We start from the raw sequence: 15,637 nt of genomic DNA, 5'->3' as shown, positions 1-15,637 counted from the left end.
AATTCAAATGAGTCCCTTCAACCTCTTTTATAACCCTATGTGGGACTTTTTGGAAATTATGTTTTAAAATCACTTTTTAAATAATGATTCTTTTTGCTCCATAAAATGACTATCATATTTTTTACTTTTCTAGCACTGTAGTCACTTGAACTTCACCTTATTAAATAATTAATATAAGTTGTCTTTGCTTTTTTGGCATTGTTTAGTTATTTAATTATTAAATTATTTTCCACACATGTAACCAAAGTTGCAAAAGCAAAAAAGTAACCCAAAAGTGAATTTTGAATACTCCACCATACTCTGAAATTCACTGCAGATCAATCTTAATAAATTTGACACTTTTCAAAGATAGAATATTCCTCCAAGAAATTTGAATGCACTCGAGATGTCGAAACTATGCCCGGAAAAAATCAACAGACTCAACTTGATCCCCAAAATACAACACCAAAATCTGAACTCCATTCCAAAAAGGTTGGCACTCTCCAAAAAACGCTGGAGCTATCAAAGATATTAGAATAATCATAAATGGGGACATTACAAAGAAAAGTAAAAAAAAGCACATTTGAACGAAATAGAATCTTTAACATTATGTACTCTGTTTGACTCTCGATTCATCGTACAATCCCTGGTAATGTAGTGCGGAGTGTAATACCATACTTACACAGCATTGTTCAATTCCATATTTATACTAGAAAGTGTGATCAGAACTTCAGATGCAAAGTTGCAAACTGTATCTAAGAATGAAAATAAAGCTTCCATCCACAAGTTAATGAATCGTAATTCTATTGGTTGAAAATTTTGTACACGTGGGGAAATATACAAAATTGTGGTTTCAACCACACCGTGAGTAAAACTCTCCTAATTAAGCAAAGGCTCCCCCTATCTAACTACAACTTTGAAAATAAAATAGGATGGGACAACAATCTTTCTTCTTCTTTTAAGAAAGACAATATCTTTTTCTCTTCACAGAAAAAGATAGCGATTTGATATAAACAGCAGCAACCACTTTCAAAGTGAAATGAGAGAAAAGAAATGAAGTTTCCTGAAAGCACAAAGACTTCAGTCACTTCCTTCGGGACGGGACAGCAATATCAAGCTCAAAGACTTGATTATGTGAAGTCCTATCTACCCTTTTCTATACTAATGCTATAAAGAACAAATTATAACAGCTCAAAGACTAGAATATCTTATTCTTTTCTACTTAAAACAATGGGAAGTAGTATAAGCTCAAAGACTTACAGCTATTTCTCACAAAATCTATTCCTAAATTCTCCCAAGAACAAGTGAAAGAACAAAGACTTGTAGCTTCTCTCAACAAAATATTTATTTTAATCTATATTAATCTCAACTACTTGCAGCACAAAGACTGCAAATCAGATGTGATTAAGCTCTTTAAGGAACACTTGCGAGAAAGATAATATAGAACACAAACTCAAGTATGTAGCACAAAGACTCAAAGCTTGAGCAATTTCCTTCTATTCCTTTCAATTCTTGAATTCACACATGAAAGCTCAAAGACTTCTTTGCTGTAAATTTGGCAAAGTTTTTGCTTGCTTTCCAAAAAGATAAAAATTACAATAGAGCCCTCAAGTATTTATAGAAGAGGAGCCTTCAGAAAAAGGTGGGAGGATCCTAACTAACTTGAGAGATTCTCTCAACCACCAAGACTTATTCAATAACTAACTAAGACTTATTCCAACTACAGTCTTAATTGAACACAACTTGTTGTTCATTTACATGTAATTACAAAAATACAAGTAATGAGTTAACTTGCGTTTTGCAAAAAGACTTTTACATGTAAATTGTCAAATGAAAAACTACAACTAAAGATTACAAATGTGGAAAAATACAAAAAGACTTTTACATGTAAATTGTCAAAAGAAAAACTACAACTAAAGATTACAAATGTGGAAAAATACAACTAAGTGTTGAAAAATACAACTAAGTGTTGAAAAACACTTAAGTTGCAGCACGTGAAGACACAAATCCTTCAAACTTCTGGATAATCATTTGTAGTTCATCGGGATCCGGTTCATGGATGTTCTTGGCAACAACCATGGTCTTCACAATGGTATCATGGCATCGGAGGAGCACAGAGCTGTTTTTCTCTAGGATGGACTGGATTTCATGCAAAAAGATTTGGTGTTTCGTCCACATTTGAATTGAAGAGGCCGAAAATTGTTCGCTCCTCCATTCATTATGAATCCTCATCTGTAAATCAGCAAGAACTTCTTCTTCTGGAATCAGCTCTACATCCTGACTTAATATGTTGCAAGAGGCCTTTTCACAATGAGAGACAATATCTCGGAAAACTTCACCCCGTAATCTCATTGTATCACCAATTTCCTCAATGAGGGATTTAAGAACAAGGGCCTTATTTTCCAGAAGCTCTTCAAATTCCAAGTACATGACCCTGGAAGAGATGATGGCATGCTCCTGTAGAACGCTCAACTGTTGTTGGGGCATGGTACGTCAGATTGTCAAACTACCTTCAACACTTTCCAGATTCTTTTTGAAAGTATCAGAAGTCTGATCCAATTTCTCTTCAACGGTTTCCAACTTAGACATCATCTCAAAAATGGCTTTCATCACTTGTGCACATAGATCATGAAGCTAATCAACCCAAGAATCCAGTGCTTGTACCTTTTGAGCAGCCCTTTCCACTCCACGAATTGATTCTTGGGAACCGGAAGAACCTATGGAGTTACTCCCTTCAGCAGCAGGTTTTGTGATTTTATGAACAACTGCCATAAGTTGTCGGTTTTCCTCTACTAGCTTGTTTTTCTTTGCTAGAAGTTCATCATAGCGTTGTACCAATGAAGCTACAGAAAATTGAGCATCATGTTTAATCACCTCATGCGTTTGCTTACCCAATTCTATCCTTGTAACTTTGTAATCAACAACTGACATTTCTTCAAGTGGCTTATCTACAATGGGTTCAACAATTTCAGCTACCTTCATCTTGTTGATGTCAACAGTTACTCTGGAGATAGTCTTGGCCTTTTTAGCAACCTTGGATCTGGACTGTTTTAGTTGCTGATAATCAAAGGCATCAGGTGAGATTTCTTGCTTCTTCCTCTTTGGAGTAAAAGAACTAAGCCATGGAGGTAAAGCCATCAACTCTCCTTCAGTAGCAACTGTAGGCAAAGGAGAAGCAGTTTCTGTTTGAATAACCGTGGTCATCCTAGGAGGAATATTTGTTTGAATGGCGACCACAGTTTGCTCAGTAACCAATGGGCATGAAGATTGCCTCATGAATTCTTCAAAATCAGAAGTGGAAGTATCAATTTCTGACAGTTGAACACAAGAAAGAATATCTTCAGGAACTTCCTGCACATTCTCTTGTTGATGATCAGGAGGTGGCTCGTATGCCGAAATAGGAATGGCATTCTGAGGAGATTCATCAACAAGCAAGTCAAGAGGAGAAAGGGGCGTCTCAATGGAGACTGGAGGAATAATCTCATGAGGCGAGTCGGATGCTGGAGACTTGGGAGCATCATCAGATTGCTGCCCTTCTTTTGGATTATCTAGATCGATCACCTGAATATGAAATCGTGACTTTTCCTTTCCACGAACTGTCGCCTCCTCAGGAGGAAGCACTACTTCCCGACTAACTCGCAATTTGATCCTTGTGCCCGAAGATGATGCGCCTTCCTTGTTGTCAACCTATATCTCAGACTTACGTCCAAGAGGCCCCGTAGAATCATCTTCTTTTCCAATCTTGATTTTTATGAGTCTAATAGCATTACCTTTCAGCCAAGCATTGGTGTTAGCCAAGATAGGCTTAAATCTCTCAAGAATGGATATGCACTCCTTGTGTGACCATTGGATTAAAGGAAGTGGAGCTTCCTCAACCCTTCGTGAAATATATTCAGGATCAAGTACATGCCCATCATCAATCATCCCTTGTGGAATGTCCACCAAGTTCAAATCAACAACCTACTCAACAGTGAGCCTGCAGTAATCCATCTTTAAAACCCCGACCTCTATGCGAAGATCTACCCAGATATCCTCAATGCGATGCACGTGCACAAAGGATTTTTTTATCTTCTCCTTCATATTCCGGTAATCAAAATCAGCTCTGGACTTAAACCTTTTGAGCTTAATATCCTGCATTTCAGTCTCCATGGCCTTGGCTTTAACGGATGTGACAAGAGAATACCGGCCAATTTTTAATGGGTTTGTTGTAGAGATCCCCATTCCAACCTTATGTCTGACAGACTGATGAGTATGGACAGCCATGATTTGTCTTCCCAACTCCATAAGAATGATCTTATTAGTTGGGTATCTAGGAAGCATGTATGGCTGCCCACTATAGCATCCGATTATCATATAGGTGAAGGTCGAGAACTGTAGAAACAAGCATCCATACTCACTCACCCTTTCCCATGCCTCATCTAATACCCTTTTGTTCTTCACAGTTCTGTCAAACTGACACATGAAGTAACCAAAGAATGCATCTTGGACTCTTTTGAAATGCAATCTGCTGGGTCTCAAAGGCAACTAATCATAATATTCCCAAACTAGTATAAGAGAGCGATCACCCTTGGTAGAAAGACCTGGAAAATGTCTAAATGATGTTGCCAAGTACACTAGGTATGAATTCATATAGAAAGTCATGGTGGAAGGGACTACTGCAAGTTGTTCACACAAGGCATCGTTGATGACTTCTCCCCATGATATATGATGGGACTGTCTTATGAACATGATGAACTGGTACATCCAAGGCTCAAAAAAATTAGAGTGTTCAAGGCCCATTATCTTGCTGAGGAGAGTTATGATGTCTGCTATTTCCCATTTGAAGTCACGACGGTACAACTTAGCCCACCTTGAGAAGGCAGCTCGAGGCTCATGGATCCATTTGTTGATATGTTGTTTACAATCTTTTTCCCTTTTCACATAATACTCAGCTGCACTCTCTTTGGAGATTTCCATGTAAACAGGTGCGGAAGGTATTCTGAATACCTTCTCAATTGTATCTGCATCAAGGCGGATTATTGCTTCGCCATCATCATTATTAATGATTCTTGTTTCCTTGTCAAAGTGATGGGCGCAAGCGAGAACAAATTCAGGTTCTAGGGCAACCACTGGGAAAGAAGATGCATGATGGATATGGCTGTCCAACAGCCGCTGCATATTGCTATCTTGTGGATCCTCAACCCTTTTGACAAATTCTAACATATCTACATGCCCTATCTCTATATCTTTGATACGATCCAAAGGAGAGGAAACTTGGGAAGGTGCAACTTCGTATTGGTACTTGTCATATTTTTACTTCCATCTTTTTTGGAATTGGAGATGACGGCAAATCTGACATTGATGGACAACCTGGAATACTGTGATGAAGACTTAAAAGTGTTAAGGCAACATCATATTCAGTTGCAAATAACATTTTTCCTTCTTCAAATGGGAAAAACTTCGACTCTTGAACTTCACGATTTTGTGACAGAAAGAGGGGAAATAAATGGAAATGGAGGAATCTTGACTTTGACCAATTTCGGATCTTGGGGAAATTTTCGCAAGTATACAAGTTGGAAAGGGCATACATGCAATCGGATTTTTAAAACCCGAATGCAAGTACACTTGTAAATTTGCAAATGGAGAAATGGATGGAAAATGAGAATTAAACCTACAGAAAATGACGAAAATGGAAAGTACGGATATGGGTGACATGAATGGATAAAAATGGGAAAATCCGGGAATGTCATTTTCATGAAAATAGGAAGAACTTTTCAACATGTAATCAGGTTCTAAAATCCCGAATTTGAAAGGAAGGGTATTTCACATTTTTTCAACTTGGAATTTTAACCAAAAATGGTTAAATTCTTTAACCTAAGGGAAGAACAAACATTTCCAACCAACTTGTAATCAGAATTTAAAATCTTGAATACAAGTAAAGAGGGAAAATGGAGAAGAACAATGCAATCCAAAAAATTGCATATGAAGGGGGAAAATCTCTCTCACAAAACCGATTTTTGGGGCAAGAACAACATATTTACAAATTTACGACTAGAAAGGAAAATAAGAAAACAAGAAAATAAGAAAAAGAAACAAAGAAAGAAAAGAAAAAATTAGAGTGTTCAAGGCCCATTATCTTGCTGAGGAGAGTTATGATGTCTCCTATTTCCCATTTGAAGTCACAGTGGTACAACTTAGCCCACCTTGAGAAGGCGGCTCGAGGCTCATGGATCCATCTGTTGATATGTTGTTTACAATCCTTTTCCCTTTTCACATAATACTCAATTGCACTCTCTTTGGAGATTTCCATGTAAACAGGCGCGGGAGGTATTCTGAAGACCTTCTCAATTGCGTCTGCATCAAGGCGGATTATTGCTTCGCCATCATCATTATTAATGATTCTTGTTTCCTTGTCAAAGTGATGGGCGCAAGCGAGAACAAATCCAAGTTCTAGGGCAGCCACCGGGAAAGAAGATGCATGATGGATATGGCTGTCCAACAGCTGCTGCATATTGCTATCTTGCAGATCCTCAACCCTTTTGACAAATTCTGACATATCTACATGCCCTATCTCTATATCTCTAATACGATCCAAAGGAGAGGAAACTTGGGAAGGCGCAACTTCGTCTTGGTACTTGTCATATTTTTACTTCATCTTTTTTGGAATTGGAGATGACGGCAAATCTGACATTGATAGACGACCTGGAATACTGTGATGAAGACTTAAAAATGTTAAGGCAACATCATATTCAGTTGCAAATAACATTTTTCCTTCTTCAAATGGGAAAAACTTCGACTCTTGAACTTCACGATTTTGTGATAGAAAGAGGGGAAATAAATGGAAATAGAGGAATCTTGACTTTGACCAATTTCGGATCTTGGGGAAATTTTCGCAAGTATACAAGTTGGAAAGGGCATACATGCAATCGGATTTTTAAAACCCGAATGCAAGTACACTTGTAAATTTGCAAATGGAGAAATGGATGGAAAATGAGAATTAAACCTGCAGAAAATGACGAAAATGGAAAGTACGGATATGGGTGACATGAATGGATAAAAATGGGAAAATCCGGGAATGTCATTTTCATGAAAATGGGAAGAACTTTTCAACATGTAATCGGGTTCTAAAATCCCAAATTTGAAAGGAAGGGTATTTCACATTTTTTCAACTTGGAATTTTAACCAAAAATGGTTAAATTCTTTAACCTAAGGGAAGAACAAACATTTCCAGCCAACTTGTAATCGGGATTTAAAATCTCGAATACAAGTAAAGAAGGAAAATGGGGAAGAACAATGCAATCCAAAAAATTGCATATGAAGGGGGAAAATCTCTCTCACAAAACCGATTTTTGGGGCAAGAACAACATATTTACAAATTTACGACTAGAAAGGAAAATAAGAAAACAAGAAAATAAGAAAAAGAAACAAGGAAAGAAAAGAAAACATACCTTGTTTCAAACTGAAAAATGCCTCTCCAAAAGATGCAATCAATCTTGGAATGAAGAAGAATAACTCTTAAAATAAACACAAACCGCAATCCCAAACCCTAGCCACGTTTTTGAAAAATGTCTTTAGCAGCAAAAACATGGTTGAAGATGCAAGAAAATAGGGTCAAATCGCTAAGGAAATACCATGTAGGAGAGTCCCAAAGCCAAATGCCCAAGGATGAAGTGAAATCGTGGCACTTTCATGAGGTAAATCGTGGCATTTGAAGAACATGTTTTTCCTGTTTTAATGCCTTATAACCAGCAAAAACGTCTTTCTCCTAAAATCTCTCCTCAAAAATCGATTGAATCTTTCAACAAATTCGACTCCAATAGCTGGTCAGGTTTTTGAAAAAGAAGTGCAAGTTCGATTTTGCATGCACTTGTGAAAATCGGGTTTTTTTGGAGGAAATAACAAGTTTAAAATGCACTTTTTCAACTATAAGGAAAAAATTGGGTTTTTTAGATGAAATAGCAAGTTTAAAATCTTCCAAATCGCACTAATTTATAGGCAAAATCGGGTTTTGTGGACCAAATAGCAAGTTTTAAATGTCACTTTTCTCATTCTTAGGCAAAATCGGGTTTTGGAGAGAGATGTGCAAGTTTAAAGTCACTTGTAAAGGGAAAATAAAATCCCTACAACAAGTTATAATTCACTTGCACACATGTAATAGGGGTTTAAAATCCCTATTACAAGCAAAAACCATTAAAGTAGGAGTTTTAGAAAAGAATTACAAGTTTACTTGTAACTTAACAAAAAATCCCTATTTTAACCAAAAAAACCAAAAAGCATCAAGAGAGAAATAAAAAGCAAATTACAAGTTTTTATTTTTCAATAAAGTGCACTTGTAATTAGCTAAAAATTTCCTACAAAGACCAAAACAATGGAAATCATTAAAACTTGCAGTTTAAGGAAAATTTTCCACCTGCAATCAAGGAGAAAAAACCCGAAATTGAAGGTAAGACATAGCAAACGAATCCAGAATGCGATGAAATTCGAAACGTAATTCGAGGATGGACTGAGGATTAAGCCAATCCAAGGATTAGTCAAAATTCTGCATCGGGAAGCGTGCCATAGAGTAAAATTTTCATTTTTTCACAAAAATTTCATGTAATGGTCCTTCATTTTTGAAAACAAAAATGAGGACAACAAATTCATTTCATAATCATTATACGATGGAGATTAGTACAATAATGAAGAGTCAATAATAAGCATGTGTTCCATTTTTTACACAATAAAGCAGTCATTGCATAATTTGAAAACCATTTGAATCAAATGAGAGTGCATTCAATAATTTATAGGTGAATCTCATTTTCAGAGGCATGACAGACATTACCTTTCTTATAAGCATTTGAGTTCTTCTATATACAGCCCTTATCTCTTTTATGAGTTTCTCTAGTCATGGAGTTCTTCAGTTGCTAATTGTTGCCACAAATGGCTTCTATTAGCACTCGTATTGATCTGTTCAGGGCTTGAAATTTGAAAAGTTCTTCTTACGGGTAGAAATTTGAAAAGTTCCTGTTAGTCACGAACTTTTATTTTTGGGGATTTTTTATATATTTCTTGTATACCAATTAAAGATGCAAACCGTGATTTATTTGGATAAGCACAAGGCAAAACTGTACAAGGTAAAAACTAAAAACACATTATCCTATAGACATTTCTACCAAATAGTATTAAAATGTTGATTCTACTCAAATTCATTTGTCTCTCCCGTATTTCCTTATGAATCTCTTCTTTTCCTTCACATGGGAGTGTTGTATTAGATGTACCACTGCAATATTTGCACATTCTAGTATCTTTTTGAGGCTGATACAGATGGCTTATGCATCAGTTATACACAGAGCACTTCAGAGGTCAATTGCGTTGATCTTGTGAGCAGTTATGTTCCACAGTTAGCGTTATCATGAATATAATTTCCTTCACACAAATCATTGGTTGGAAAAGGCAAAAACACAAATTATTTCAAATATACATACGAGAACGCTATCTTAGAAAGGTTGTAGAAATTAATGCATACCCAGTGCCGCTAGTTCCAAGGAACTGCTGTGGCCAATAACTGCTGTATCAATGAGACTCATAAGAGGCCCGCATAGCCATATTCCAAGAGCAGGCCCTGCAAACAGGGCGATACCCTTCATCTGTTGACACATACTCTCATACTTCTCCAAGTGTAATTGTTTTACACTATGGTCTTCCAATTCCTCATCCTTGGCAGCATTTAGTGATAGATTTTCAGCGTGGCCCTCTTCAGTTGTAATCATGTCCTTACCATTGGATATACTTTCCTTAGATTCCATTCTCTCCACAGCACTACCTGGTGTGATATCTGTACTGAATTCAGTACATTTGTCCGCAAGGTGCCGATCATTTTCATTGGAAATGCAAGAGAGCCTGTACCGGGTGCACCTTTCTCTCCCACAGATTTTCCCATTTGAATTCCTATGCTGCAAATTACTAATAATTCGTGAAACATTTTGGATGGGTATTAATTTCTTCAGGGAATAATTTCTTTCAAATGACCTTGAAGTAGATGAATTCCGCGGCAATAGGATGTATTTTGAATGCCCATAATTGTTCTGTAAAGGCCGAAGAGTTATTCTGGATTCAGTGCTCTGAAGAAGCGGAATTTGAGATATCATAACTTACATGGAACTGCAGAAAAAGAATAACCATGTGAAGCATGCAGCTCGAGAGGTTTCTGTTTTAGGAGATGACCTGAATTAGTGTAGTGAGCATATTGGTGGAAGATTCGAATTAATTTAATTAATCCATGAAAGGTCTAGAGGTAAGAGAAATTAGTCTTACGGTAAGGTCCAAGGATTTATTTTTATGGAGTTGACTTGTCATGAAAAAAAATTATCTCTGTTATAAGATTATTTGAATTTTAGAAAAAAAAAATAGTCGTTTTTATGTTTTAAGAATTGTTTTAAGATTAAGAATTGCATGAGTCTTTAAATTTTAGGATTTTATGTTTAGGATTTTATGTTTGTAGATTTGAAATAGGGGTGGGGTTAAATTTGTCCTACCAATTTATAATTTTTTCTACCATGAAAAATTTTCTCTATCATTTTTCAATTAGCTAATATTTTAGATTCTTATAAAAAACAGTAGAAAGAAAATGATGTTTATTTTATTATTTTTTATTGATGACATTCTTATGAAACCAAGCATTTCAAAATTAAAACTTTTAAACTAAACTACACTACTAAATATATGAGACCAAAAATTAACATCCATTGAATTTTTTTAAGAAGCCCTCTTCCATAAGACCTTACCTTTATTCTCTCCTCCAAAATAGTCTCCCCTCAAGCATCTCGTCTATTTTGTTCTAGTATGTTTTGTTACACCATGTTTTATGGGTTGAATAGCTCCCTAATCTCTAAACCTTTTTAATAGACATTTAGATCTTATTTTATTTTTTCCTAAATTTATTTCTTAATAACAATTATACTACTCTATTTTATTTGTGTTATTGGCAGTTTATTTATAATTAATTATTATTAGTTGTATATTTGTTAATAAATCATAAGTTTATTTTTTATTTAAAATAAATATTTTTATATATTGTAAAGATAAAATGAAATTTTTTTAATTTTAAATATTCAAGAAATGAATGAACAACAATCTTATTAGTATAACAATTTCACCTCTTGTAAAAAAATTGAATTATTTGAAACAATCACTAATGATATTTGCATAGGCCTGTTAATGGGTCTAGTAGGATAAATCCTACAGTGAGTTTATTTTTTATTTAAAATAAATATTTTTATATATTGTAAAGATAAAATGAATTTTTTTTAATTTTAAATATTCAAAAAATGAATGAACAACAATCTTATTAGTATATAACAATTTCACCTCTTGTAAAAAAATTGAATTATTTGAAACAATCACTAATGATATTTGCATAGGCCTGTTAATGGGCCTAGTAGGATAAATCCTACAGTGAGTCTCGAGGAAAAGGTAATCTGGGAAAACCCAAAGAAGGGGTGGATAAAGATAAATTTTGATGGGGTTTCAAGAGGGAATCTATGAGTCTCGAGTGTGAGATGCATTGCGAGGAACGATGAAGGGATCGAAGAGGAGCACAACGACTACTAAATGGAACTAACAATGAGGCTAAGACAAGCGATGCCTTGTCGGTAGTCCTTCTCATAGACAAACTATCGGTCACGAAACTACACCTAGAAGGGGATTCAAAAATTGTCACTCAGACAATTGCTAAAGGTGCCTTACAATGTCGAAAAATAAACCAAAAAAAAATTATTATTGGTCAAAAAAATTTAAAAAAATAGGATTTCAAAATGTCTCATGTCAATAGAAAGGGCAATATAGATGCAGACATACTATCAAATTTAGGGCATGGACTAAATGGTCAGGTTGTGAGGTGGTGGGATGGAGTTGGGGAACACATGTCAGCAGTTGATTGAAGTATCTGGGCTATAATGAGGCAATGATAAGTGGTGTAGAGTGTGTATTTAAAGTTTTATTGGGAAGAAAATCCCTTTGATTTAAGTCACTCGATAAATGCACCTAGAGAGAAGAAGAAGAAGAAGAAGAAAGAATTTTAACGTCCACGAGGCTAAGAATAGCCTATGGGACAAGTTTTTCATGAGCATAGTGGAGGTGGCACGTGAGTGTTAAACTCACGAGAATGAGTTGGCCATTGAGTACGTCCTTGGAAATAGGATATATTTATTATCATTATTGGTGATGGGATAAGGGTGAGGAGTTGTTGTTTAGATGCAAAGGTGGTCGACGAGCTAGCATTCATAAAGTGTAGTGGGCATGGAATTTTCTAGACAGTGATAGAAGGTAGTGGAATAATGGAACAGTTTCTATTCATGGAAGCAAATTTCTCACTTTATTCTATAAAACAACAATTGGCGTTTTTTGGAAAGATATAAAAAAAAGACTCGGGGGCATTTTAAAATTTGATGACCCTATTTTCTTACAAATAATGGAAACACTGCTAATGGAGGAATACTTGATATCGAAATCCCGATATCACACAAATATAGACATGATTTTTATGATGGTAGCATGGAGTTTGACGTTGGGATGAAGGAAGTAGTCTGGGTGGCCAAAGCATGTGGCCTAGACCACTCAGTGTGTGATTTAACCTCCTTGTTAGTATAGGTGATAGCAAAATGTGGGTTGAGGCATCTGTTTGGTGAGGGTTTGATGTCAGAAGGGAGTGAAGTGGACTTCAAACTATTTGTGCTCTAGAAAGATGGTGCGGACAAAGAAGATAGGACTAAGGAGGCACACCAAGGCTAGGAGAATTTAAAAGATTACCTCTGAGAGAAGAAAGTGGAAATGAGAATGGTATAGGAGGCAAAGAAAAAGGAAGCAGCCAAGAAGACCAATTTTGCACCATAAGATTAGTGGTAAATGGCCTTGGCAAAAATAAAATGGAAGCGTAATTGTCTAGTGAATTTTGTGTTTTGTTAAAAAATGTAAGCATTAATGAATATTTCTAAGGATAGTTTGTAGCCATGGCGATATGGCATTTTTTTGGGTGTTAGGATAGCGATAGATAGACAAGCTTGATCATGTTCTTACGTATTTTAGTAAGGGTGGAATTTTTATTTATATATTTCTCAAATTGTTTTTTAGGGTTAATCCCAAATTTTAATACTTCCAGAATGGAAAATGTATACTTTTACATTAATATTAATATTAATATATAAATTATTACTAATCAAAAAAATAATGATATTTACATAATTATAATATATTCATGTACTAAAAATGACAATGCAATAATGATAGATATAACCCTTTCAATATGACATCTTATCTATACTATTAAACATTCATTAAAATAAAATAAAAAATTTAAGAGAAAGATAGTAGTATAAGAAGTATTAAAGGGGTGACTAACAAAAAAACACCATTACACAACAAATAGTGTCTCTCATCACTATGCTTAGTTCATGCTTTGATAAATACAAAGCGTGTTTGTAGCTTTTCATGGTAAAAGTATTAGTACATGTGTTAAGAGCTTGTGAGCATTTGATGTAACTATAAAGCTTTGTAATCAAATTTTTTGACAATAGAATTATATTATTATAATATTCTTTTACATTGTCAATAAGTGTATGTTCTTGTAGCATGCTAATTGCTCTACCATTTACTTTCACTAAGTTTTAACCTACATATGAAAGAAATAGATTACCTACAAACAAGTAATAAATTAAAAAATCCATTTCATAAACAAGATGCATATTTGAAATAAATCCCATTTCAACTTTTCCATTGCATCATAATTCTTATACAATATCATATTCATGATCACATGGAAACATTTACATTTTCATTCTCAATTTTACATTTACTTTAGGAATGTTTGAATACATACATAGCCTCTATGAGCTTAATGAAATATAAGAGAAACAAATGGTCCAGATGTCCTTGCTGGCACACATCCTCAAATTTCGGCTACCACTTGCATGAGGAAGAGCATCACTCAAGTGCTTATCCACCCAACCAAGACTTTACAGTCCCCAGTGCCTCTTCTAACTGAAGCGACCCAACCCTTTGATGAAGAAATTGGTTTGGTGACCTCATAATAATAGTCTTGTGAGCATAGTGTTGTGTCCTACATATTTAGAGCTACCATACATTGACTACAACCTACATGTGTGACGTTCCCTATCTAGTATGTAAATCTAGGCCATCATGAACCAACAATGTAGACATTAGCAACCTAAACTACTTTGGCCCCAATACTTCGAGTGTGATTTGTATGTCCTCCCACTTCATTTCTCAATTTGGTATACTGACCATTTATTCTCTTTCTAATTCATCCCATAAAGTTATTAACAGGATGACTAAGTAGGTTACTCCCATCCATGGATTATCCTAACCCGAGGATTAACCAACTCAATCATTTCCACACACTAGAGATATACACTATTACATAACTTCTAACATAGCTATTATATATACTTAGAAATATTCCCATTCATAAAAGATAATAGCAAGCTTCTATCAATTGCATATTCTACAAATAGGCATAAATCCAATCATTACATCATTTAAGCTTCTACAACATCTTTCCTTAAAATAATTGCATTCAAATATATTTTTAATATAAAAGTAAAAGATAGAATCCTCATGCCTGGATTAAAGCTTCCACGAAGATATTGATTCCTAATCTCAATCACATTGGCTTCACAACTTATCCAAAATCATAGAATCTCACAAGTTCTCAAAGATAACAACTATCCTACTTCCTAACTGTAATAGTGGAAAAATGGTGAATGATAGATCAAGAGGAAAAGTACCCTTTCCCTCAAAGAGAGATGAGAGTTTCACTATTGATTATCCTTCAAGAACTTTTCACCATGTTACATTAGAAAGAGGAGAGGATAATTCATTAGATTCAATCTCTCCACATGAAAATGGTAGATTGAATTCTGAATGAATTGGGAATGTTATGTTGATCCCCTCTTCCTTATTTGAAATGGAAAGGAATTGATTGAATTATGTAGTGCAAAAGTGACAAAGAATTGATTATAACTTGAGATCGGAATATGGGATGAAGATGTGCACCTGGATCTGGTAGTAATATGTCGAGATAAAGTCGCCTTATGAATTTGAGGAAAATTTGTCTAGACCATGGCGAGAATGTACATGCTCCTTTGAAAAATCCGCGAAACGAAAAGGGTTTTTCCGCCTCTGCAAATGAAGCCTGAATCTGAAAGTACAGTTGTGCACCTGCAACCTACACATAGAAAAGAGAGGGAAATGGATTGGGATTGGGGGTTTGCCTTTAGGTCAAACCCCAGTTTTGGAATTAACCAAGTACTGAAATAAAGTACATGCAATTAGTTGTAAATGAAAGACTAAATTGTAAATCACCTTAAGGGAGGTTGTGATAGCAATGTTGATAGAAATGCTTGTGTGGAATTAAATGTTGAAATAAATCTCCTCTCCAATGGTTGAATCCTTGACTTGAATGCAACACCTAGCCTTGAAGGGAGACTTGAGAATGCTTAATGCTAGAAAAGAATGCTTGAATGCTCTTGAATACTTGATCGCTTATGCAACATGACCTTGTCGAAATTCCACCTTATGAACTTATGCAAATGAGAGGACGAATGCCCCTTAAATGCATGTTACTAGACTTTATTTTCATCACGAGCCAACATCGAGGGAGTTTCCCACCCGATGCACAACCAGA

At 35.3% G+C, this 15,637-nt stretch overlaps 1 protein-coding gene across 1 annotated transcript in view; it reads right to left on the bottom strand.

The window, feature by feature from the left end:
• Positions 1 to 10,169, bottom strand: part of LOC131070134 (protein DETOXIFICATION 46, chloroplastic) — a 239,690-nt gene extending 229,521 nt beyond the window's left edge. The window contains exon 1 of the mRNA XM_058005669.2: positions 9,464 to 10,169. Within this exon, the coding sequence (XP_057861652.2) occupies positions 9,464 to 10,085 (622 nt within the window). The 5' untranslated portion in view covers positions 10,086 to 10,169. The remainder of the gene's footprint in view (positions 1 to 9,463) is intronic.
• Positions 10,170 to 15,637: the final 5,468 nt, after the last annotated feature.

The sequence above is a fragment of the Cryptomeria japonica genome, chromosome 1, assembly GCF_030272615.1.
Source record: "Cryptomeria japonica chromosome 1, Sugi_1.0, whole genome shotgun sequence".
Lineage (NCBI taxonomy): Eukaryota > Viridiplantae > Streptophyta > Pinopsida > Cupressales > Cupressaceae > Cryptomeria > Cryptomeria japonica.
The sequence above is the reverse complement of the archived record's forward strand: the minus strand, read 5'-3'. Positions and strand labels throughout refer to the sequence as shown.